Source organism: Notothenia rossii, assembly GCF_949606895.1.
Source record: "Notothenia rossii genome assembly, chromosome: 7".
Classification (NCBI taxonomy): domain Eukaryota; kingdom Metazoa; phylum Chordata; class Actinopteri; order Perciformes; family Nototheniidae; genus Notothenia; species Notothenia rossii.
The window spans coordinates 79,621,692-79,649,179 of NC_136905.1; the positions used below are offsets into that span (position 1 = coordinate 79,621,692).

General features: G+C 42.5%; 1 protein-coding gene across 11 annotated transcripts in view; it reads right to left on the bottom strand.

Moving 5' to 3' along the window:
- Window positions 1-27,488, bottom strand: part of tnika (TRAF2 and NCK interacting kinase a) — a 78,345-nt gene extending 50,857 nt beyond the window's left edge. For 4 of the 11 annotated variants that reach the window (XM_079641251.1, XM_079641249.1, XM_079641248.1 and 1 more), the window contains exons 1-2: window positions 27,090-27,488; window positions 9,657-9,722 (exon numbers count right to left, since the gene is read on the bottom strand). In XM_079641251.1, coding sequence (XP_079497377.1) covers window positions 9,657-9,722; window positions 27,090-27,146 — 123 coding nt within the window. In that variant the 5' untranslated portion in view covers window positions 27,147-27,488. The remainder of the gene's footprint in view (window positions 1-9,656; window positions 9,723-27,089) is intronic. The other 7 variants (XM_079641247.1, XM_079641253.1, XM_079641246.1 and 4 more) reach the window with 3 other exon arrangements.

Consider the following 27,488-nt stretch of genomic DNA (forward strand, 5'->3'; position numbering starts at 1 on the left):
GTAGAGAGTCAGAGCTTGTGTAGGTTATTGATTTACGTATTAATGGGCAGTGATTCACATTATGGGAAAATAAACCTGGGCTCAATAGCTCTTAACAGTGCACGCTATCAATTAAAGAGAAGGGGATCTGACTGTCTGAAGTAGAAAGAGAACAGACAAACAGAGAGTGAGAGATTGCAATTGACATCAAGCATGGCTAATTGACCCTGGTATAGGTGGAAGGAGTGCATTGTGGGTAAGTGGGGCATGTGGCCTTGGGGGAAGACAGAGCGATAATGTAGGCTAATGAACACACTGCCAGGTGTGAGTCAGCGTGAGCGTGTGTCGCTGCATCTGGCTGGAACGAGCACATCTGCTGTTCCCACGGTAACAAGCAACATTTGCCTCGGACGCGGTTCACCCATAATGAGGACAGAGGAGATTGAAGTGTGTGTGTTTGAGTCAGGGTGTGAGGGCAAACACAAACAATACAGCAATAAAGAGGGGCAGTGACACGGTGTCAAACTGTAAACAACTGCTACAATGCACTGTATAGGGCAACATGCACACAATTAAACACAAACCATGCGGAGCCCTATAGCCTTCAGACACTCCCAGGAGAGACCTTCTGAGATCCCATTAGCACCTATGTTACCGTATAGAACTACATTCTTTATTCCTTTACATTACGCTAACTGCAATTTACTGATGCAGCAAGCATTACCGGCCTCTGGTCTCCACCGGCGGCTGAATGAGTAATGTACTCCCCTCGTGCAGAAAGTACCACTGAGGTGTTGATGCCAACGGCAAGACACAAATGAGTGCATTCTCGGGAATGTTTACTGCATAAATATATACATAAAGTAGCTGGGAATATATCGGGGCTTAAGTAGAATTGAACTGATGAGATTTACAAACCATTATGGTCCTCTTTCAGATTATTATTTATACAAGAAAACCTGAGTGGAAGACAATACACTTTGAGATTATTGTGAGTTTTTATGTCTCTAATCATTTTAAAAGGAAAATAATAAAAACAAAAAAGACAATATAATGGTTTTAACACCGGAACTAAGGAACCATTTTAGCTCATTTTTCTAGCGTCATTATTCTGTCAGGGAGTTTTTAGCTCGGCTTGTCTGTCAGCAGGATTATGAAAAAAAACGACTGACCTGATTTTTCATACTTGGTGGAATTATGTAGCGTGGGCCAAGGAAGAACCAATTACATTTTGGACCATATCTGAATTACAGCAGACACACCCATTATGTTTCAGTTACTTTGACATTGCGAGATAGGGCATTGGTGCGGCATTAATGGGATGTTGTAATAATTGGGAAGCCCATTTCCCAACTGGATAAATACCCTCCACTAAATCTGAACAACAATAAACAATAAACCGATATGAACATATTGTTAATTAATCAATAAATACAACAAATCTTCTCTGTGGCATCCATGTTGTTTCCAAGTAACAGCTTAAAGCTCATGAAATCAGAGATGCACATTCCCAACTCGAGAATGGGACCATCTGAGAAGCATGTGAATGCATTACAGGCTTTGGGGAAGGTCTGAGCTCTTTGAGTGCCATTGTAGCTACATTATCAGTATTTTCCCAACAGTTGCAATACATCTTAACAGCACCCCGATCTATATCTTTCAAAATGATACAGTGGAACGATACAGTATAACAAAACATTATACAATATATAAACCCAGATTTATTCCATCAACAGCATTAGATTGCGGAAAAGGTTAGTGTATAACTAATATTATTACTAACTGTACAAGTTCAGGTTAGCAGTGAACTGTTTTACTGGGCAACTCTGTGATGGAAGGGTTAACCATTTTAAAGAGTAAGGCGAAGAGTAAATAACACAACACAATGTTATGCCAAATCTTTGTCAAGCTACCATTTTAGTATGTTCCCTGAGTACTTTCAAAGAGATACACTCTACACTCGTACTTGTTTGATCTTCTTCTCGTGCTGAGAAACACTCGCTGGAGGAGTTAAGAACATCAAACAAAGAAGAATACATGTCGTCACTATTTCTTCTATCCTTGTTTCGAAGTCTTTTATGCCAGGCTTTAACACTTCATGCTGCTTCCACAGTGTGTTTGTGTGTGTGTGTGTGTGTGTGTGTGTGTGTGTGTGTGTGTGTGTGTGTGTGTGTGTGTGTGTGTGTGAACAAATCTCCCACAGTCCTTTGCAGTGTGACTTCCAGCAGATAAGGCAGATAAAAAAACAACTTTGAAGTTATATTTGGTTCTTAAAGAGGGCACAGGAGGAGGAGAGGTGAGCCGGGGTGCAACTAAAATAAAATAAAATGGAGGTTCAAGCGATAAGGGGACCGAGGAAGAGAAAAAGAGAAAGATATAGGGGGTAAACAATATAAAACATTTATTTGAACCATATTCCTGATCTTATCTTTACCTTTTTTTTTTTATTGTGTTTACATCCGGATCCCCTGGATTTCCACGGCAACAAGATTATCATGACATCGAAAGTCGCAAACTGCATCTTTTTTATATTGTGGTTTATCATATGACTTTCTCAGGAGCTAGAGTCATGCACTCCTGAGAAGAAACAAATATACACAGAGACGTGAGAGCATGTCACTACATACAGTACAGGCTCCTTCAAACGCTTGTTCACACACACACACCGGTTACACACACTCCGCTACAGTAAATGGAAGGCACACAGCTGCTCTTTGTACAGAGAGGCTGTCACAGTGGGTGAGCTTATAAAAGCCCATACGGCCCAGGTCCCCAACTGTCGTTTTGTGTGTGTCTCAGAGCGGCTGGTGAATATTTAAAGAGAGCGAGAGGCACTTTGCCTGGCCACGAAGAGAGGCAGACTGGATGTGTTCTGTCATTAGAAAGAAGAAGATTGGTTCCCTCTTTTTTTCCTCCTCTGTCTCCCTGCATGGCGACAACAGACTCAAGGATGTGAACAGCACAGGCACAGGCACATTCTCACACACACACACACACACACACACACACACACACACACACACACACACACACACACACACACACACACACACACACACACACACACACACACACACACACACACACACACACACACACACACACACACACACACACACACACACACACACACGCGCACACACACACGCACACGCACAATAACAGGAAATGTTTTGCCGCTGAAAGACCCGTGGAGACAGTCGATGAGGCTGAGTGTGTCATTGTTCACGTGCCTGTGCATGTGTGAGTGTTTGTGTTCCTATGAGTAAGATATCATTAGTTGCCTTCTCAATTTGTCCTTGGATCCATCACGGAGAAAAATGACGTTTCCCTCGGGAATGAAGAGGAGCTGCGATTAATCAATTAGCCAATCAATAAGTCTGTCAGTCAATAAGTTGTCCTGTCAGTCATTAGTGAGTGTTTCTCGCAATAGAGAGGCGAAGTCCCGCCCATCTACTTCCGCCCCATGGGGCCTTATTTCGGAAAGACTATGTATTGAAGTCAATGGAGAGAGAAAGATTATCTTTCGATCCCGTTTGAATTGTGCCATGAATTACACATATGATGTTTGTCAATCTTAAAAAAATAATTTCCATGTCAAAAACGTCACAGTTTGTCATAAAACTGTTGAGATATAAGACTATGAAAAATACGCAAACTAGAAAGACTACAAATCCCAGAATCCCGGTCCCGCATGCTGGCTCTTACGGAACCGACTAATTGCGCATTTCCATTACAGTTTAGCAACTGTAGGCGGAGCCGTGACGTCATCTTCAATGAGCGCCCCAGAAAAACAACACAGCTGTTGGCTGTTAGCCCTCAGAGCTCCTCATATCTGTTCAGAAACTAGACAAAAGTTAATCAAATACAAACCACAGACTGTCTGTGTCATGGTGAATACAGTCGCTGGTTTATTTATGTATGCAGGCCGTTGTTGTGAGTGTGGACGGTCGGAGCATTTACAACGTTAGCTTAGCCAAGCTCCATTTAGAAAACACGCATTTTAAAAGGTTTTTCGCCTGCCGTCTGTCTGCAGACTTGTCAAAGCATTAATACATGGTTTTTACTAACCGGTATCAGTATGTTGTTACTTCGGCATCATTTTGAAACGTGTATTACAATTAAATCAAGGTCAAATATGTTCATTTTGTTGTAGTTGTAGCCCCCTCGCCAGCGATTCTCTCTCTAGTTTAGCATATTCAGCCCGACTCAGCCCTGGTTGTTCCTGGCCCTAGAACCACGATTTTATGGGGCCAGAAAAACTGTGAATTAGGACCCGCTAGCCGGTACTAGGCCAAGTGGAAACGCAACCAAAAACGGGCCCCGCACGGCTCGGCACGCTTAAAGGGAGCTCCGCGCTGCAGTGGAAACGCGCCATTACTCCCCTTGTGTGTATGTACGGCTCTCAACGTGCCCAGACGTGTAGTGATTTTCACCTCTTTTAATACTTTTCACCTCATTCTGAAAGAAAGAAGTGAAATGTGCCAACGTGACGGCCGTCTTGGTGTGTGGTGCGAGACGGGAGATGTAGTTCATTGAGCGGTTTCACACAAAAAAAAGTGTAACTTCAAAGTTTTACGACACATTTTGATTTTTTGACTTGCAAAATTATCTTTTAAATGGACCAACATCATATGTCTAATTCGTGGCACAATTCAAACGGGATCGAAAGATAATCTTTCTCTCTCCATTGACTTCAATACATACTTTTTATTGTATTGAAGTTCCCATGGAGGTCCCCCGGGAAGGGAGGGACTTCGCTTCTCTATTGGCTAGCGAGGGGAGGATGTTTTTCCCGCTCCTGTGAGGCGAAGAGCTTCCTCAATTCAGAGAACTGAAATTCCCAAAAGCCACATAAAATATTCACAAGCATAAGAAAGAAGCGGGAGACAGTACAGAACTGAAGCAGGATCAAATCAAATGTAGGGGAAGGAGGGCGGCCTGGAGATATGAGAGTGAAGGAGAGAGAGTAAAGGAAGGAAATCCCAATGAGGGAGTGAGATGATGAGAGAGAGAGACAAGTGTAGGAGGAGAGAAGGAAGCAGAGAGAGGGGATGACGAATCGGGAGAGGAGTGGAGAGAGAATGTGTTTAATTATTCAGCATTACCCGTGTTCTCTATTTATGGCCCTTTTAGAGCAGCCAGTAGAAGCTATATATACGTATACTGTAGGCAAAGGCTGATGCCTTAAGTACAGCACGCCAGGGAAGTTTCAGCACAAAAAAACAAGAGAAAAGAGAAGAAAAACGTAATTACATATTGATAACAAGAAGAGCGAGGGGTGATGAAGTCATGGGGATGATTAAACAGAGGAGAAAAAACAAGCCATGGAGATGTAAGACGAGAAAGGAGACGTCGAGCTAAAATGATCTTTTCCCTGCAGCTACTCATCTATCACTGTTCTTTTGAAACTGCAACAAATAAAAACAACCTGGGACAACTTTTCAAGACATTTTTTTAATTGAGACGAGATGTTGGATGTACGTGAGGGAAAAGACGAGGGATGGAGAGAGAGGACGGAGCAGATCTGTATCATTTAACTAGATGGGGGTAATGGAATTGTTGATAAACCTGTTATCGCTTATTCCCAGACACACAGAAATGCAGCACATACTGGCCCTTTAACAACAACATAAAACACAGTACTACTGGCCATTACTATCCCCAACACACAAAAGGACGCATGCATGGGTACACTTAAACCTACATATCTCTGGCCTCATTACCCAGAGTACACTGAGTAAAAGCTACTGCAGCAGAATGCAGAGGACTGGTCTTAGAGTCATGTTTTTGTTGCAGGGAAAATACCAGAGTATCTGATTTGAGGATTTTAATCTAAAAGATGTCAGCTGGAAGTTCTTAGCTTTTACCTGATGCATTTTTCACTTTTTATTTATTCTACTAAATCATACAAAAACAAAAACGTATAATTCATACACACAAATGAACAAAATTAGTAGAAGCGGGAGCATACTTGCCAACCTTGAGACCTCAGAAAACGGGAGCATGTCAATGCAAAATAGGGGGGTGGGGGGGGGTGCTAGTGGATCGCCGGAGCTGTTAGATTAACATTAACATGCTTATTGTAGTTCTAAATTCTAAATGGAGCTATGTGTGGGCTGGACCTGTATTTTACAGGAAAGGAGTGAGCAGAGAGTGGAGTAGTTGTCGATTCTTGTTCTGTGACTATCTGCTTCACCCTCTCAGACTTTCAGTTGCGCGCGCTACTAAAGAGACGTGTTACCATGGAAACCAAACAACGGTGTAGCTGTATTAAAGTCCGAGTGGAAACAGTCCTGAGTAAATCTGATTTAGTCAGAAATCGGGAGAAATGCGGGAGAAATATGACCCCGGGAGGAAACCGGGAGAGGGCAATGAAATCGGGAGTCTCCCGCGAAAATCGGGAGGGTTGACAAGTATGAGCGGGAGGGCTGAAGCATAGCTTATGGGAGTAGCCCTTCCGTGCATCATCATTAGCATCAATATAATAATAATGGCATTTATTTCATCAAAAACGTATAGAAATTAAGGAGTACAAAGAAACAAAGAAAACCAATGAAAACTGGAAAATAAATAAATAAATAAAACAAAAACTAGGGCAAGAAAAAAACGAATGCATATTTAAGCAATACTGGGAATATCCAATACCTGTTAGCTGGAGTAATCTGCAAATATAATTGTTTTTACTTTAGTTTTGAATTGTTGATGACTTGTAGTACTTGAAAGGTCTGGGTGAAGTCCATTCCACGTTCTAACACTTCATCCAACAGACTTATTACATTTTTAATAAGCCCGAGTGAAGCCTAAATGTGTCCAGCCAAATAAATGAATAATTTAGTTTCAGTGAATTAAAAAACAGTAACTTTGAAGTTGGGACTTTAACTTATAACATTGATTTTTTTTTTTAAAAGGAGAAGCTTGGAACAAATAAGTAGAAGCTTGAATAGAGGACTTTTAGAATAGAATATAATTGGGAGGGATGAAACCCTCTTGAATGGTCACACATGCAGAGCACACAGTGAAATGTGTTCTCTGCTTTTAACCCATCCTAGTACCAGGATTCTAGTACTAGGAGCAGTGGGCAGCCATGGGAGTGAGGGGGGAAGGGAGATGTCCGGTGCCTTGCTCAAGGACACCACGGCAGGGCAGGAGGTGAACTGGGACCTCTCCAAGTATCAGTCCACACTCCATATTTAGGTCTGGTCGGGGACTTGAACCGGCGACCCTGCGGCTCACAGTCCAAGCCCCTACTGACTGAGCCACTGCCGGACTTTTGTATATTCATAATTTGTCTAAACTGCTGCAGCAGACACTGGTGTTCAATAAATGACCATGTCAAAACGTGTCTACATGCAGTGTTTGATCACAGACACATAAGAACAATCTGGCTCCTGGCCACAAAGCAAATTGACTTTCTTTTTGGAATCAGAATAAGAATTAATATCATGTTTACAGCCCGCCTGACTCCTGAATCTAAACTCCACCTGTGTTCACTCTGCAGCACACATTGATCCAGATAGGGATACTAACAGTCAGTAGCTATATATAGTATTGATGGTAATCCCACATGTCGTTTTTCTGATATAACAAGTGTCTAAAAATGGTTCACAGAGAGACGGAGCAATTCCGTTTCACTAATACTCACCGGGCTAAAGGTGAATTTATCATCTCAGTGACTCAGAGATTCACCTGCTCACAAGAAGATGATCCTCTCCAGGCGGCTGCCTCGGCCGTATGAGGAATTTAAAATAGATGGCATTTTGACTCAAGTGACTGGCTCTTATCTGAACGGATGAATCCAATCTTTTCCGGATTTACTTCTGTATTTCCTTCCAAAGCATTGAAGGGCTAATATTCGAGAGTAAGCATTACAAAGCAGGTTTTCTGCCTCTTAGTATTTAGGCAAGTTAACAACTTATATTTCTATTAGAGCTACTCTTTAAATATTGATTAATTCGATGATTAATGTCCTCAAATAAATATTTGATCTAAAAAATGTCAGAACGTAGTTTAAAACTGAATATTTTTTCTTGTGTGCTTGTTTGTCTGAACAACATAAAAAACAAACCTTCTGTGTCTGGTTTCCCCATAAGACCAAAAGTCTGTATGTGATCGTGTGATTAGACAAAACGCTGGTATGTGAGCGCTCAATAACTACAAACTAGCGTGCTCTCCAGCCTGTCATTACAGAGTGCCCTGGGGCCCATCTCAACCACCCTACCACTGGAGTTTATTTCCTTTTCCCTTATGAAAACAGTTGAGGTTAGTTACATTATTTGTCAACAAATTCAGCTCTACTGTTTGATTGTGAAATGTACAACCATGACATTTAGAATACGTGCAACAAATCTTACCCAATAGTTAATAATATTTAGCACCTCAGGGCAACTTTAAATATAAATAATCTAACAATGTGCAAATAATGATAAATGATCTCCAATTTTATTCATACATTGAAAACTTTATAGGTGTACACAAAAAATCAAACAATAAGAATATCTTGTCAAATGAATCTGTCAATCTACAGCTGTAACAAAATCAACTTCAGTCCAGACTGTTGAGTATTTCCCACAGAGTGACACCCAATCACAAGCCAGCGTGCAGCAGCTGGACGGACCACAGACCCGACTGGCCACTGCTGTTGCCACGGTAATGTATAGGAACAGACCGGCTGAATGTCAGCCAGCAAATGAGCCGTGACTTTCACCAAGACAGCCGAGTCAGCAATACATGGATACACATAACTCTCCTGTTCGCCATTCCTTTTGTGATTTTTCACCAGCGACACCCACCCACCCACACACACACACACAAGTATGTCAGATTACTTCTACAAGCCTGGAGAAGCATGTCCCACCTCGGCCTGACCTTTCATTCTGTCCAATCAGCTGTAAGACCAGCTCCTCTCCATCACCACCTGACCTCGACTTTCTGCTCCATTAGACACAATTTCACACACATAAAATACCTGCCCTCACAAGGAACTTCACATGTCCATACCTACACACATTTAAACAAACACATGTTTATTCCAGATTAAACAAACATGTGCAGGCTGATGCAACATCCTGCAGAGTGGCAGGATGGAGGGGAAGTAGGAGGAAAAGGAAGTGAGGACCAGAGAACGTCGGGCCATCATGGAGGGGAGAGGAAGTTCAGTCACTGACATGGACTGAGAGATAGTGTTTAAACGACATCGGGGAAACAGCTGACTCCAGATGACAGCTAAAACCCTAAACCACAGTAATGTCACAACATCAGACACTGAGCACAAGCACTTCCTGTGTATCAGAAACACTTGCCCTTGAAATACCTCATCTAGAAGGGAAGAATTATAAACCCCATGCTCACTCACAGAAAGTAATACAAAGAAAGCAGGGGAAAAGAGAGGAAATGGAGAAAAAGGAGCAGGGGAAATTCTCTTAAAAGCACTTTGATGTGCCCCAGTTTCTGCTTCTCCCCCCTGCATTTTAGTCTCTTACATTCGCTCCATTTCTCTCAAGCTTGTGCTCTGCTTTTATCTCCTGTCTCTTCTGTTTCCTTCAGTTACAGTGCACATGTCTACCCTTTATTCAATTGTGGCAACTTGGAAAGAATGAACAGAAGCTGATAAGAAGGGAAAAGCGTGCTATCAAAAAGACAGACTAATGTCAAGGCTGTTTGTGTGTGTATCTTACCTTGTAAACCTGCCCATAGGTGCCATTTCCCACCAGCTCAACCAGCTCAAAGATGCCAGCAGGATCCTAAAACGACAAAGGGAAACAGTGGGATTATTAGGATGGAAAGGATTTACACATACAAATATTAATTCGCGATTAAAACAGTCAACAAAAAAAGGTTTCCAAATATTTGAGAGCAAGTACAGTGTATGTTGAATCACATTAAAGCAGTGTTCATATGGATGGCAAATTATGATGTCTATTTTCTTAGAAGAACAAGTCGGTATTGATGTAAAAACTCAGTCGATGGATCAGCCCAACAATTTAGTTCAGAATGAAGCGATTTAATGAATTGCTAAGATTTTTTACAGAAATTCAAGAGAACAAATCCTATTGACCTTTGAATTTTCCACCTAGTGTCATCAGATAGAAATCAGCCTTAGCTGTAAGCTTCTTTGTGCTAATACGCTAATGCTAGAATGCTAACAGGCTACAATACGATAACGAATGTTGTTTACGTTACCTGCTAAACATCAGACATTTTATTTATTGGGATACACCCCTTGAGATGCACCATCTCGTTTTCAAGGGGGTCCCGACAATAGCAACAACTTACAGACATACAAAACATGACACACAAGACAAACCACGTACAGTCTGTTAAGTAAAATTCAAGTAATATATACAATCATTCATGTTAGCATTGCCATTATGAGCATGTTAACATGTTAGCATTTAGCTCAAAGCGCCGCGTTGAAAAAGTACACTGACCCATCAGTATGGCTTTAGCTTCTTTGTCCTATTTGTCAGAGAGCAACATTGGAGAAGTGTATTTCTAACAAAGATGTGCGCTTGATCTCTAACCGGAGCAGTGCTTATGTTTTGCTCCAGAAGTCTCTGGGTGTTTATAAATTGGTCTGAATTGCAGTTCTGGATTGTTTTAGGCTTGTGTCCAGACTACCTAATAATTTAAGCACACAGTCGCTAGGTTGCCAACAAAGTACTCGACGCATCTTTGACAAGGAGCAACTTGAACAGAGTACGAAACCCACTGACCCCCGCTCTCACACACACACACACACACACACACACACACACACACACACACACACACACACACACACACACACACACACACACACACACACACACACACACACACACACACACACACACACACACACACACACACACACACACACACACACACACACCTCCCCCTTCCTCTCTGCCGCGTGTTGCTACGGCATTCCAACAATAGCTGGTATTCACCCTCTCCTTCCCTCTCTCTCTCTTTCACACTCTCTCCGTTCCACCAGCTTCTGTTCTCCAACCAGCCGAAGTCCATCTATGTCTCTCTCACTCTTTTATCTAAACATCCTTTCTTTCTCTCCTCCATTCCTGACAGTGTCCAGGACAAGTCTTTCTTTCCAACTGAGTCCCAGGAACACTGAGGCCCTTTTCCCAGCTTCTGTAATGTCTCTTTTCATCCTGGTATTTAAAAGTGTTGTAAATGTTTCATTTAATAAGGGCTGCTGCTCCCACTACAGCTTCACTCTCACATGCAAGGATCAGAATGCAAACAGTTGTCAGTCTATTTTCGTACAGTAATGCAGTTTGTCTTTTCCACATTTCAATACAAACAATTTAATAACGATATTTAACAATATTATTCATTTTTTCCATTCTTAACCGTCTTCAACTTTATACTTCTACCAAAGGTGCCTGTGGAGATGTTAGATCTAATGGTAGACCCATATTTACGCAAGAAATTGCAAAATGTCAACACAGGGCCGTCCCTCCCTACAGACCGATCATGCAGGCTGCACGGGGCCTCACATTGCGCAGGGGGCACGCGCAGGGGGCTTATGAGCTCGGCTTGTGCGCAATTCTCAGCGCATTTTTTCCCCTTTTATTAATTTTTATGTCAATTTGCACATTTCATGTTGATGCTCAGCCTCTCCCCTTAACTCCTAACAGTCATCATCATGTCAACCACAACACAGAGAAATACTGAGAGAAATGGAGAGACAGCAAGCGCATTTTGTGGCATCTGCAGGCAGTGGCAAGTACTTCCGGCAACTGCCACAGAGGCCGCTACTCTGTGGTATCTGTGGCAAGTACTTCCGGCATATGCCACAGATGCCACAACTTGCCGAGGTGCTCAACGGGAGTTGCCACAAGATGCCAGAGTAAGAGAAGGTTTACTGTAGCTGCCACTCGCCTTCCGTGGCAAATGCTGCTATTTAAACCTGTATTTATTGTGTAAAATGTCGCTGTTTAGGCATGACTTTATCGAACTGATCTGTACACAGGACTGATGATCTGTACACAGGGTTGGGTTGTAACGGAATACATGTAACGGTGTTACGTAATCAAGTAGCCTAACTGTATTCAGCTCGTGTTACATTTGAAAAACAACTAATCTGATTAGAGTTACTTTTGTAAACCTGAAGTGAATAGAAATGATAATGTATAATCTTTTAGAAAAATAGATATCGCACATCAGTCCTGTGTACAGATCAGTTCAATAAAGTAATGCCTAAACAGCGACATTTTACACGATAAATACGGGTTTAAATAGCAGCATTTGCCACGGAAGGTGAGTGGCAGCTACAGTAAACCTTCTGTTACTCTGGCATCTTGTGGCAACTCCCGTTGAGCAGCGGCAGATGCCTCGGCAAGTTGTGGCATCTGTGGCATATGCCGGAAGTCCTGCCTGCAGATGCCACGAAATGAGCCAAGCCCTACTGGAGAAATGTGTGTGTAGTTGTTGATGCATTGCTGAGAGAGGGAACTACATTTGAATACAGATTTAAGAAGTATCAGTTTTTGAGCATGTAATAAGCATTTTTTGTCTTGACCATATTACAACTATATTATAATAAAATAATATAGTATTTATAGTATTATTATTAGTAGAAGTAGTTTATTTGCATTAATTATATTTTAATCTTTTTGAGGCTAGTATTTGGCAAATGCAGACGTATTCACCTGTAAACGCATACTGAACGACATACATGCACATTTACCTCACTGTATAAAAAAGTAACTGTGGTGATAATAATAATAATAATAAACAGGAATTATATTTGCAAAGTAAAAAATGTACTCCTGTCGGTGGGGGGGGGGGGGGGAGAGGGGGGCCTCATCTCACAATGTCGCTTGGGGCCCCAAGTTGACCAGGGACGGCCCTGACAGTCCTAGGCTGTAAATGAACTAATCAATAGTGATGGTATGGTAGTTTTGCAGGGGCTCTAACTATATTATTGCTTTGGATGCAACCAATTCTCCTCAGTCATCTAATAATATACCAGTATCCAAGATAAATTCTGTCATTCATCATTCTTTATTTCCTTTTGAAAATTAATTTCCAATATCATCTATGGACAAAGCGGAAGAATAGGTGTGAAAATGTGATCATCTACTGGCAAAGCTGGAGGCTTATTTTGTTGCTGATTCACGGAAATAGAGTGCTGTATTGTGAAGATCCTCGCCGGGACTCATGCAAAGCTTGCGGAAGGCGATATTACACAATACCATCTTCTCACAGACAATTCCCCTTTCAATAAAGCGTCACTTTATTTCCGTTCTGAAAAGCCACATGCACTCTATTTCCATCCTCGTCCCTCGCCTCTGCGACTTGTCACTTCTCTCTCTCCTGCGTTTGTCTTCCTTTTTTGACTTTGTTGCTTTCTTCTTCTTCTCTTACTGTAATTCTCTTTCATGCCATGTCTGGCAACTTTCAGCTAACTTTTCTGGCTTAAAACGCAGATCTGAGTGTGCTGCATGTAGTATAAAGAGAAGACTAACTGGATTATAGCTGAATGAGAAAAAGGAAATAGGATTTGGGGGCGCTACAGAATAGTATTGTGTACATGCTCAACTTGTCTGTATGTTGTTTATAGATTTTGTGTAGGTTTTCTCTCCTTCCTCTGTTCTTTTCTCAGTTTTCTCCACCTTCTCTTTGTCTCCCTTGCTCCGTCTCCATTTGTTTGTTTCTGCGAGTCTCAGCAGACCTGTCAACCTGTCAGCGTTTTCAGAAGACAGGGCCTTTTTCTTGCTCTCCTCTTCCTTTTCCTGTGTTTTCTTTCACCCTTATTTCTCTGTTTTGTGCAGCAGACACTCACAAATGCACTTGCCCCTCACATACAAACTCTCACACTCTGTCTCAAGTACATCCTCTCGCTGTCTCGCTCTCTCGCACTCTCATAATCACACTCACACATTCGCAGTGTGCCAAAAGCGCACTCCTACACAAGGGCTAGTGTTCAAATGTTCTAAAGAGTGTGAGTGGGCTCCAAGAGTGTGTGTCTATGACACTGTGTGTGTGTGAGAAAAAGACAGTTGAAAGAGACGGCAAGCCTCTTTCCACAGTGCAGACAGCAGCTTTCTGCAAACTCTGCAACTGTTTTCCTTGCCATCAGGCCTGCAGCTTATGCAGGTAGATTTTTCCTCCCTTAACTTTTTCTCTCTTAAAAGTGTGTGTGAGTGTGTGACAGCTGTGTGAATTAACTTTCAGAGCTGCATGCAAAGCTCTGACAGCAACTCCCCAGACACATTGAAGGATGCACTATCTTCCTCTTTCTGTTTATACACAACAGAAACATACACGATCCATAGCTTATGTGCATATAAGCACCCCATTCACCGGAAGACACATGCATGTGGTTCCTCATCTCCATGCACTAAAGAGCGCAGCGGCTAGAGAAACAGAGCATTGTTGCTGCTCCAGTTCAGACATGCCCTTAGGCTGGCTGATCAAAAATATATAGCACGATATCATTCATATTTTATAGCCCACTTGCATGATAAGCTCTCAGCGTTCACAAGGCTTTGTCAGTGTGTCTGCATATGTGTGTGTGTGTGTGTGTGTGTGTGTGTGTGTGTGTGTGTCTGCATATGTGTGTGTGTGTGTGTGTGTGTGTGTGTGTGTGTGTGTGTGTGTGTGTGTGTGTGTATGTATGTGTGTGTGTGTGTGTGTGTGTGTGTGTGTGTACGCATGCTGTGCACATCTGTTTGTCAATGCTTTAGAGATCCTTATGACAGAGCATTTTTCCCCCTTCCCCTTTTTTTATGTTGTGGTCCTTCTTGAACGTTTGCCAGCGTCACATGACTGCCACATGACCTCACTGGTGGCTGATGAATCACAGTGTGTGTGTGTGTGTGTGTGTGTGTGTGTGTGTGTGTGTGTGTGTGTGTGTGTGTGTGTGTGTGTGTGTGTGTGTGTGTGTGTGTGTGTGTGTGTGTGGGTGTCAGCCTAAATTGCTCAGTTCAGAGGTATTGTTCAGATCTGACTTTTTTAGGTTGGCCTATATAAGATGCCAGTGGTCACACTCCAAGAGGAACAAAGGAACAATAACAAAGAAGTAACACACAGTAAGCATAGCCGCCGCTGAAGTCAGCGTTTACAGATTCATAAATAGTCAGCAAATTTGTGAGCAAATTATAACAAGGAGGACAAATAATGTTATACCTCTGTACTGAGGTGTGTGTGGATGGTGAGTTAGACCCAGAAGTGTTTGTGAATGGCTTCATTGAAACCAGAATTTCAAAATATCAGGGGCTGCTTTTAAATGAATCTGTCAGAGCCTTTCCAATGACTCCTGCCGGCGCAGACATTTTATAAATAAAGATCTATATTCACGCAAAAGTTGCATGAACTCTAATCTGAACGTTCTGACTGTGGTCACTTTGCATGAAAGCAGATGTGTATCTGATAAAACCACATATATGGAGTGGCCCAAAGATCAGGGGCCGTATTCACAAAGGATCGAGGGCTAAAAGTAGCTCCTAACTGGCGAATTTAGGAGAAACTCCTAAACATAATGGGCGTGTCAGTCTTACATTTAGGACTCCTAATTTTATTCACTAAGAGCAATTCACAAAGTATTTTAGGCCTAAAAGTAGCACCTAAGTTTAGGAGAGCTTAAAAGTCCTCGAGAGGACTCCTAACTCAGTAAGACCTATTAACAAAGAATCTGAAAATGGCTGCGAGACGAAATGTTTTGGAGACAATGGAAGACTGTGAATTGATCAAGAGATATAGGCTAAATCGTGAGGGCATCAAACTTGTTGTGGAATTAGTGCGGGATGCAATAACATCCCCGACTAACAGGAATAACCCGATTAGTCCGGAAATAAAATGTTTGGCAACACTACGATATTTAGCAACAGGGAAAATGCAACTTTGCAATGCCGCCGATTTAGGAATATTGCAACCATCAGTCAGCCGTGCCATAAACCAAACCATCAACGCGCTCTCTAGACCACACATCATCCAACAGTTTATCCGGTTTCCTTTGAACAATCAACAACTACACAGGATCAAAGCCAACTTCATGGCAATTGCAGGTATGCCCGGTGTGGTCGGTGCTATTGACGGGACGCACATAAAAATAATTGCGCCATCAAAAGATGAGGACGTGTTCGTCAATAGAAAGAAAGTACATTCCATCAACACGCAGATTGTTTTCATTCATCATGATAGGGGGACTTGAACGGCGGTATGGGCTGTTATTGAAAGTGTTTAAGTGCTGGAAATATGCTCATTGGAAAATAGTTTGCAGGGTGCTTTTAATTGCCTCCTTGATTTAATGCAATTTACGTATTTTTATTGTTTGCTCTCTCTCTTTAACGTGCATATACAACGTCATTATCGTGGTCTGCACAAACTTTTCATCATGCGTGTATTCCGCTAACTGCACTGTCCATAACTATTTGATAGGAATACATTTCTAGCCTAGGCTATTTCCTTGTTTTTCGGTGATTTAGTGGGCTCGTTTGTGGGATGTTGCGGATGAGTTTCACCGAGACCGCCTGCTCTGAACAACCAATCACCGTACTGACCGCTTCTAAACTCATGCACGAGAATCGACGTAATCCATAGCAACGGCGCGTCACTCTTAGTTCACTCTTAGTGATTTATCCTTAGTATGAGTAGGTCTCAGCGGCTTTGTGAATAACTTCTAAGAAAAAACTCCTACGTAAAATGTTTTAGCGCGAGTTAGGAGCACTCCTAGCGGTAAGATAAAATGCTTTGTGAATACGGCCCCAGATCAATATAGGCTTAGACTGTCGGGGGGGACCTTACTTCTTCCTTCTCTCTGTCTGTACCCGTGTACTCTCATGTTCCGAATAACCCAGCTTCCCCAAATGTCTTTTTGGTGTCTATCCACACCGGGATCCTGAGTCGTGGCTGATCCTGTTGCTGTGGTCCTGAGTCCTGAGTCCAGGATCCTGAGTCCTGCATCCTGAGTCCTGCATCCTGAGTCCTGGACTTCGAGTCGTGGCTGAACCTATCACTGTGGTCCTGCCTGACTCTCATCATACTACTTCCCTGATGGCTCCCACAGGATTGTTGACATCAACGTGGATTCATCTTCTTATTATAGACACATGCATTTCCAAACATTTGGTCTACCTATGTTGCAAATGTATTATCTTTTCGATTTACACACGGCATCTATTGCACGTCTGTCCGTCCTGGGAGAGGGATCCCTCCTCTGTTGCTCTCCCTGAAGTTTCTCCCATGTTCCCCTTTAAACTGTGGAGTTTCTTTGGAAGCTTTTCCTTGTCCGATGTGAGGGTCTAAGGACAGAGGGTGTCGTATTGTCATACTGATATTCTGTACAAACTGAGACAAATGTAACATTTGCGATATTGGGCTATATAAATAAACTGATTGATTGATCGATCAATGTGACTTGTGGTTTTCACACTCAGTTATGAAACCTGAGTTACAGAAAAGCAAAACTTAAGACTTTTGCTTGCATTCTGAATGTAGGCTTACCCAAGCTGCTGAATAACAGCAATATCTAATAAAAGTTTGAAAAGTTGTTAATTTTAAAATAAGAGACACACATCAAATCTCCAAAAAGGTTATTTATGTATTACTGTGGAAGGGGTCGTTGTTTTACTCATCCAATAGTTAAAATCAATTAAATTAAATATAATGTAATATAGTGTCATAGCTGACCAGACATCGGAAGATTTTACAAACCCACAAAGCAGCATGACTTCCTTAAATTTGTATGAGAATATTTAAAAAGGGAACTTCAACCTGAAAGGCTTTGACCCAACAGAAGTGATGAAGTGTCTATTAAAAAAGGAAGCTACCTCAATCGCTACTCATTCAAAGCGTGGCATTCATTGGTCATAGATGGCTGAACTCCATTAGACTCACCAGGTACTAGCTTTTCTACAGACATCCCTGTACATTCACTGATAAAAATGTGGTTTTGGTCTCGATCACTTTGCCTACAATTCCTTTTGTTTATTCCTTTGCCGTTTCTCATTGACATGGAATGATTTTGTGTAAAAGCAGAATGAAGTAGGATTAACTTTGGCCATGAGGACACTGAAATGGATGCAGCACAGGATCCACTCTTTTCTTTGAACAGGGGAGATTGAGCAGCGCAGGCCATTAGAAATAATGGGTTTTAGAGTGCAGGGCTGCAGCGCCTGTGAGAGCTACTTTACAACATGTGTGAGGACTTTTTCTGACTGCATTCGTTCTGTCTTTCCTCAATCCTCTCCACTGCATTCCTTACCTTAACTCTTACCTAGCCAACAGCTTATCCCCATTCTAACCTTGACCCTTTAACCGGGACAAAGGCCTTCCATTCAATCATGTGTAAACAAATGAGAAGGTAATACAGGGCACAAGGACCATAAATGCATTTCCTTACAACACTCGACCACGTCAGCAGAAAAGTTATGAGTAAACATTTGTACTAGGTCAACTATTCAATCACAAATGTGTCTTTTATTCCTGGCCAACGTTCTTTTGTGAATAGCTTCCCAACACTGCCATTATGTTTTGGGTCATTTTGACCTATTTAAGCTTTGAGCCAGTGAAAAGGAGTCCATGAATTTAAATAGCGTTACTTTATTAAGTCACACTTAAACCTAGCATTTCGCTAGCAACCTAGCAACATTGTGGGTGTTAGGGGAAATATTTAGCATCCTCTGATGTGAAATGAGACTTGGGTAGAGGAATATACTGCAAAAGGTGTTGTTTTTTGTGTAAACAAGTTTATGTCGTTTGTCTTTTGGTAAACAAGGCCCAATTGACTTTATTCATTGGTACCTCTCTCCGTTTTTTTATTCTCCTTTCGCTGTGAAAGCATGCCATAAAAACAAATGACTGATGGTTAAACAGAGTGAGTAATACAGTACCTTTAGCTAGAAGCTACACATGGGATCACACCAGCCACAACACAAAATTAACGTAAAGCCCCCGGAGCGCCCAGCAGCCCCTTTTTCACCTTCCTACCTCAGCATGTCCATCGCCTTTGCTCAGACCACACCCACCTTAATAATCTGCCTTTGATATGTTATCAAGTTGACATCCATAAAGCTTCATGACTGCATCTTAAAAAAAGACTGCGATGCTTCAACTTCCAGGATAGTAATCAAAAGCGCTCCTGTGGTAGTTCCTGTGGTAGTTCCTGTGGTAGTTCCTGCTAAAGTGCGTGTCTCAGCGTTCACATTGTGGCACGATGACACTCGCAGACTCACAAGGCCTAAACAATACCAGCGTTGCTGTCGTGTTGAGGTAATTACTTGCTGATTGAAGGAGCTGAGTGGTTCATCTAAATAATTAATCGACTGTCACTTTCTGTCAGATGCACTTGATATCAACCCTAAACTTTCTAGACTAGACAGAGCATCTGTGTCCTCGTTGTGTTGTCTGTGAATCACACTTCTCAGATAACCTCTCAGAATCAAATGACTGAAGGACAAACACTTCATGAGTAAAAACACACACCTGTTAACCACTGAAGGTATTCTCCTGAAAAACACTTTACATTGGATTTCCTGCATCAGGTCAAATGTAATTATTGAAAGCTAATGGATATAAAGGGCAAGTGTTCTTGAGAGCAGGCTGTTAGTGTTGCGTGCAGATCAAATGACATTTTTACTGCCAGAAGATTACAGTTGTTTGGCCTTGGCATGGGATGTCTAACTGATCTGGTTTCTCTTATCAGTTCATCAACAGTGTGACTCAAATACCCCGAAGCAATATCCACATGTGACTAGGGTTGGGAACCGATAAGAAAATGCCGGGTACCAGGTACCCATACAAAATACACAATTTCGGTTCTGCTTAACGGTTCCTAAACGCGGTAGACCCTGTATTCCACCGGGTCCGTCTGCGCTGCGGCGACCCGGTGGAATACAGGGACGGACTGGCCATCTGTGTGTTCTGGATAATCACAAACTGCCGGTCGTCAGCGGGCCGTTGCCGGACGGCTCAGTTCGCTGACGACGGGCACCGCCCTTAATTTTTTTAAACGGCATCATGTAAGTTGCGCTGACAGGCTACAGAGGTCCACAGTTGCCCCGCAGCGAGGCTCCCCCCGCCCTCCCGTAGACAGTTCACGAGCTCAGTCACTTCATAACACCAAAGATGGATCTTTTGATATTTTTGTTATCTAAACGTTTGACCTCTTTCTTTTACAATTTTGGAATCGAAACGGGGAATCGATAAGAACCGGAATCGATAAGCAGAACCGGAATCGGAATTGATACATTTAAAACGATACCCATCCATGTGACAGAGGAGGATATAACATGTAAACAGGTAGAAAACATGTTTAACAACGTAAAAGCACCAACAGTGCATCAGTGAATAGTCGACTTCCACTAAAACACTGCAGATCTGAGAGCTTGTATATTTACCCAGTGGAACAACTCAAAGTACATGAATCGCAAAACATATGGCACCCATTAAAAACAAAATGACACTTCAGACTTATATTTAACATATATAACTGATACTGCCAACTACATATCCTTTCATAAGCTGATAAGTATTCTCTTGATTGTTTTCATTCCCGCAAGATTTATTACTGAATTTTCCAAAGTTAGGACTATCAGCCTGACCCGAGATAAACATTTCTATTTATACTTCAACTTTTATGAAGCATACTTAGATCCCAGACACATGGGGTTTGGTAAAAAGTGATGGGAATTGTACTAGAAAGCTACGATCGTTAAAATTATACAGCACTAATGGAGACTTTTATAATAACAAGGCTTACATTCCTACATGTGATGTGACGCGTAATGTAACAGGAGACACTTGTAGAGCATTTTAGCATTGATTGATAGCCTGCAATTTTAGTGTTTTGATTTATTGTTGTCAAATAGCAGGGTTAGGGTGTGTGTGAGAGAATATTACTGGGAAAATATATCCTCGACCTGAATGTTTAACACAACAAGTATTTGCTGGATTTGCCATAGACTGTATCACTAATTTCCAAAGTCAGCCGGTGTCAAACATTTCCACAGCTTAAACAGACCCACAAAGTTAGCGACTATCTGGTAAACATATGTAGCCTTTAGAAGCTTAAAAGCCAGACAGTATCTTAGGATTTCCCTCAGATGTAAGTGGAGAGCACAACAGAGTTAAAGCAGAGTGAAAACTGAACAGGAACTAAAGTGGAGGACAGGAACAAAAGGGGAGATGAAGGGATAAAGGAACTGATGAGGAGAAAGATAGAGGCCAAGGATGTGTATTGTAAATAGGTCCTGTCTAGACATGTTGAGGAGATTAAGCTTTCCTTAGAAACTCAGTGGTAGTCAAGAATCTAGATAAGTCTTCCTTGTTGTTGTAACGTTCAATATTCCCCTTGAAATGTGGTCTTTAAGGAGGAGAGAAAAAGAATTAGGTGGAATAGATACCGAGCAACACTGTTTACATTCACTGCTTAAATCCATTCACATCAACGTGTACCCTTTAACTTCTCTTCAACGGTTTTAAAAATCATCTCTTCTGTTTGATCCAACTCTTGATTGAAGCTACGGGATGTTTACACTGAGGGGAATATTTAAAAAGGGAAGACTCCATGTTTTGGATGGCTGCAAAATTTCATCAAATAGATATATTTTCAGATTAAAGTTTTCTATGGTAACACAGCTTGGCTGCACGGCTAATGTTTGAGTATTGGGACTGCGGTGTCTGGTGGATGTTCAAATATTTACTAACTCTTATCTTGATGCAGTGAAATGCCTAACTTTGTGACACCCAAGGTGGAAAAGTAGAAAAAGTGTTCTTTTACAATTTCATTTCATTTCATTTTCATTTGTCCCGCTCATGGTACGCAAAACCAAATGTACAATAATTGCCACAAAACATGATTCTACCATTGAGCGAAAAGGAGCAGGGAGAAGAATAAAATCTTATGTGACATGCCCCTTTCTAAAAAATAAAATAAAAATACATAATAATATATATATATTTTTTTTTTTCACAGCCAAACATAACAGTATCTTAGGATACTAAGAGAAACACACAAAAAAATACTTATTTCCAACTTGACGGTTAACGGAAAGAAACAAAACAATCAACCTGGCTTCTCCCTTTCCAGATCTTGCAGGCCTTCTGTGTATATATATACACCGGTATAAAGTAAGGGGTTCTACGCACTAGGCAGCTCCCAGGTGAGTGCAGTTAGTGTCTTTAGAAAGTGAATTACAGAGAAGTGAGATGGATTGAATTAGAGACCCTAAGAGGATGATAGGAGTCATGCTGGGGCCGGGACTGCGTCTTATAAAACCACTTACACTTAACAACAGGGCTCACCACTGCTGGCTTCTGCACTGTTGTAGCCTAATTCCCAGTAGGTCTCACCCAGACATGGACAATACATTAACACGAGTCAACTCTTAATCACAGATTTACAGCCCGCCAAAGATGATCCGCGCCGCAGAGTTTGTTCTGCGATGCTAATGAACCCATCCTCGCCTTCCATCCGTCTCTGCAGCTTGCCATCCCACACCTCTTCCTGTCATCCCTCCATCCCCTCATCATTCATCTTTTCTTCTCAATTTCTGCTCGCTCTCTCCTTCTGTCATTCCAATCCATCTTTCCTGCCTTCCTGCGCTGCACCGTGTATTTCAGACACTACGGAGGGATTCAGCTCCTGCTATGGACTTGTTTACATGCATGTGATTCCTTGAAGCACTTCAGATTGAGTCTGAGTGTGTACTTTATGTGTTAAACAGGAAGGGAAAGGGAAGATAGCATGAGTTAGGGAGAGTTGTCTTGTGCATACTCCCTTAATGTATCAGTAAATGCCTCTTAAATATGCTGAAACATAAACGTTTTATTATAAAAAAATATATATTTGCACTTAGAAATCATATTAGCAGGGTTTATGTTACTGTACCCTCTAAGGCAGGGGTGTCAAACTCAAGGCCCGGGGGCCAAATCCGGTCCGAGACATAATTTTCTGTGGCCCCACAAGAGCTTGCAAAGAATATAATATGTTTATTATACGGTTACAGTACATGCTACTTTACAGAAACACGTTGCCCATAAACTACATATCCCACAATGCATCTCAAATTTAACTTTTTTCACTTCTTATTTTTCTTTGGCTTTTCTTTTTAAATCATTTTGTGACATTCTCACTGAAGAGACTTGCAATTATTTGCCGTAGACTTCTGCTTTCAGGCGTAGTTAATGATGTAGTTATTACCCTATCCGTTAATAATCCAATGCAGAGGCAATAAGGTAATATAATACATTATTTTATATATATTAAATATTTATGTATGTATTTTTATATAGGCTTAAAGTTACAACCGGCCCTTTGAGTGCAACCATAATGCTGACGTGGCCCGTGATGAAATTGAGTTTGACAACCCTGCTCTAAGGTTTATTTCTTTAAAGGTAATTTATCGGTAGAAACTGTGCTTAGACTACCTACCTAAACTAAATCACTTCCTGTGAGAAGTCGTTGAACATAACAAGTCTCTGCAGGATTTGGCATTGACTGAATCACTACTTTCCTAAATCACCTTGTATCAAAATGACACTAACATGAAAATGACATCGACTACTGATATCATTTGGCAGATTCTTTGCAGGTCTGACATCTAAGTGCTTGTGTAAGGGCGAAGCACAGAATTAAAGATTGGTTGTGGCTCCATCAGTGACTTGGAGGAGGAAATAGGTCAACTAGAAGCAGGCTGGCAGAGTAGAGAGGAGGGTGGGAGGGGAGAGGGGCATTTCTCAGCGACAGACTGCCATACAGTATATAGACTATTCATGAATAAGCTCTGTGTAAGCCTAGGGCACTGCTGTGGCCCCGTTACTATGGCGGCCATGGTGAGGGGCAGAGGAATGCGGCCTTACTGGGCAACGGGAATGGAGAGGGAGGGAGGGAGGAGATCTGGAGAGGGGTCTTTGCTTCGGACTACTTTAGTCACTGGTCACATCTCCACCTTTTAGCCCGAGCACAGCCTCTGTCACTTTCTTCTTCTCTGTATTTCTAACCCACTTTCTTTCTAAATCTCTCTAAGCTCAAATCATCTTCACACGTCCCATTTCTGTGAACCCATCACAGGCCCACTATCCCTCTGCGTCTTTTTCTCTTACCGTGTCCATCTCCCTTCATCCTCACCTGCTCTCGCTTTCATCTCAGAGCGCCCACCTGAGTCCCAGCTCACTTCAGTAGTGCCAGTGTGTGTGTGTGTGTGTGTGTGTGTGTGTGTGTGTGTGTGTGTGTGTGTGTGTGTGTGTGTGTGTGTGTGTGTGTGTGTCTAAACTTCCTGCTGGTTTCCCATCTGTTGCTCTCATCAGCTGACTGGATGACCCCGTGTGTGTGAGTACGTGTGGGTAACGGCGCTTTACATAAAAACCACAGTCTGTATCAACACCACAGAGTATCGACCTCTTCTGGTCTTTTTCCTGTCATCGTGAGTCACGCTCAACAGCGGGGACATTTCTGTGTGTGCCTTTCACCCTGGCCTTTCCCACTGGAGTGAAACCTGCCGCATCTGTACAGGTGCAGGGGTTGATGCGCGACACCAGAAAAGGTTGCAGGGAGCCGATGAGGCGCAAGAAAAGAGAGTGAGAGAGGGAGACAAAGAGAAAAAGGGAAAAGTGCCGAGACAGCAAACATAAAAAGCCACTTCTCTCTCCTCTCTACTTCCCACTCAATTCTGTCTGTCTTTTTACATCAGTGTGTGGGTGTGTGTGTGTGTGTGTGTGTGTGTGTGTGTGTGTGTGTGTGTGTGTGTGTGTGTGTGTGTGTGTGTGTGTGTGTGTGTGTGTGTGTGTGTGTGTGTGTGTTTTCTCAACATTATCTGTTTCTTCTTCCATTTTGATAGTTTTTTTTAATCTGTCTAATTGTTTTAAGTCATTTATATATTTATGTTGCCTTGTTGCCTAAGAACGACCTAGCGCAGGAGCTAACTCTGCACCCTGACCCCCCCCCCCCAATATGGACCAACGAAAACAATCCCCCCCCCCATCACCATCAACGCTAGTATTATAAATCACCCCCCCCCTCCCTCCCCACCTCGTCAGAGCCAGCTGACCTACTTCCTGTCTAGCCAGTCCAGTGGTTGACAGTACACTCATCTGAGACTATGTGGTGTGTGTGTGTGTGTGTGTGTGTGTGTGTGTGTGTGTGTGTGTGTGTGTGTGTGTGTGTGTGTGTGTGTGTGTGCGCATGTGTTTTAATGATAGGTCAAAATATGTGATGGGAAGATGGAAAAACGTGACGAATGGAAACAGAAGTTGAGATAAAGACAAATGTGGAGAAAGACCGAAAACGCTGTGTGATGTGAAAATCTCTCTTCATAACTAAAGTGAACTTCACTAATCAACTTCAATGTTTTTACAGAATATGGCATGCGTGTCATGTTGGTCACACAAAGTGTTAAGATCTTTCTCTTTCTGGTAATAGACACATACAAACATCAGAACAGTGATCACGAGTGCTTACATCCAGATAAAGCTACTCAAAAAACAAAAAGACCTAACCGCAGGACGCATGTCTGCACACACCATGAGACTACAGATAAAAAGGGTATTTCTCTTTTTCTCTTTTCAAGGCAACATTTTGATCTGAGGAAAATCTCTCGCCTCAGGACTGAAGATGACCTTAGAAAGAGAAATACACCATTCACCAGGAGCCAGGCAGGCAAAAACCTATGAATAAAAGAGGTGTCAATGCGCACTATTGATGAGACAATTCGGATAAATACACAAATAGATGCCCCTGTGATGTTCACACAAATGGGAGTATGTATAGGTGTCCTTGTAGCTGCCTGAGTCAGAGTGAGGGACATGCGCTTGACATCACGCCTCTGAGAGACAAGCATGGGCTGACTCCCAATGCACAGACACTTCCCTCCTCTTCCTCATTCCTCCTCAATCCTTCCTCTGTCTGTCTCATTCTTTCTCTCCTTTTATATTCTTCCTCCAATCCTACACTCCCTACAGCGGTGAAAACATGCAACATGGTGCAGGTGCTAAGCCAAAAAGTATCAACATTTCATTCGCCTTCCCAGTGAACATTACTCTTCAAGCAGGCATTGACAGAGAGGTGGGCAACGAAAGATAATGCTAAGAGACAGGGGCAGCCGGCAGATAGACAGGGAGGTGCATTCAGTCAGTCAGACGAACAAGATGCTGGAAAAACTGCGAGGAATTGAATAAAAAAATAAAGGAGGAACAGCATGCGGGTAGATGGACGAGCAGTTGTAACTTAGGCAGAAACAGACATGAACAGAGAGGAGACAAACAGAGTAAAAGGCATTCAATTAAACATGTGGGCACAATGAAGCAGGTAAATACGGGCAGGCAGACAATGAATGTGTGATGTGGTTTCCTTTCTCAGAGCAGCAAACAGGTCTTCAGCTGGAGCCCTTTTTTCTTGTGTGCAGCATCCCTCACTTGTGTGCTGCCTGGCAGACATCCATACACATTCAGAATAACACACACCGTGCTCAGCGAAGCAAAAACATGGGTGTCAGGACTGGAGGCTGTTTGTGAGTGTGTTTTGTGGTTTGCAGCACACACCGGATGAACAAAAGAACTGGCTATTGCAGCAAACAGAGATTAAGCTTTGATGGAGGAGAGCAGGCTGCACTGACTACAGGTTGGCACAAGAGTACTATAGCTCCAAAACAGCAATAGGGGAACTCATTTGCCAAAAAAAAGGAGTAAGAAGAGGGGTTGGATTAATACAAATGTGGGATGAAAACAAGGAACCGTTCATGTCTAATTCTTTAACACACAATCCAAGCAGTGTGTGGGAGAAGTAGGTTAAATTCCACTGCTGTCTGAATCAAAGCTGATGGGCCTATAATAGCCTGGGCTAGAGAGAAAAAAACCCACTATCCAGGTCAGCAGAAACCCAGCCACAACCTCCACTCAGCACCACACACACCATCCACCTTCCTGCTGCTGGCTTGAATAAAGGTAAGGCTTCAGGTGAACGAGGCAGCTGTTAAATGTGTTAATGTTTAAATATAATAAAATGTATAGTTTGGTACATTGTGGCGGCCTGGCTCCAACACATCCGCATCCTGCCGGTTGCTATTCAGGGAACACCGTCAGGTGCAAGGGAAGGAGAAACGCGCACGCACACACGCCAGTTCCTCTCACATGAAGCTGTATTTGAAAGATGTAAAAATGTCACATACCCTCAAAGCGGACAGGTCGATTTCGTCCAGGCTCCGAGCTGGAGAGTCAGTTGCCATGATGGAGGGCACAGCGAGCCGCTCTCAGTCGCCTGATATCCTGAAACGGCCTTTGCTGTCACGATGGTTTGAGTCCCTGGTTGCGGCTCTACCGTCGGTCCCCTCTTTGCTACACGGAAAAAATAATAACAGTGTCCTTGTGGTCAGCAGCGGGAGCGCACAGCTAGAGCGCAAACACGGGGAGGATGGGAAGCGAGAGTGCCGGGTGCATGAGCACCTCCAGGTCCATGTCTGCGGGATGTAGACGGAACAGAGAAATGTGAAGCGCCGTGGAAAGTGGATTACTGCTGCTGGTGCTGCTCGTCCTCCAACTGCCGCTGTGACAGCCAGTGAGTGTGCAGG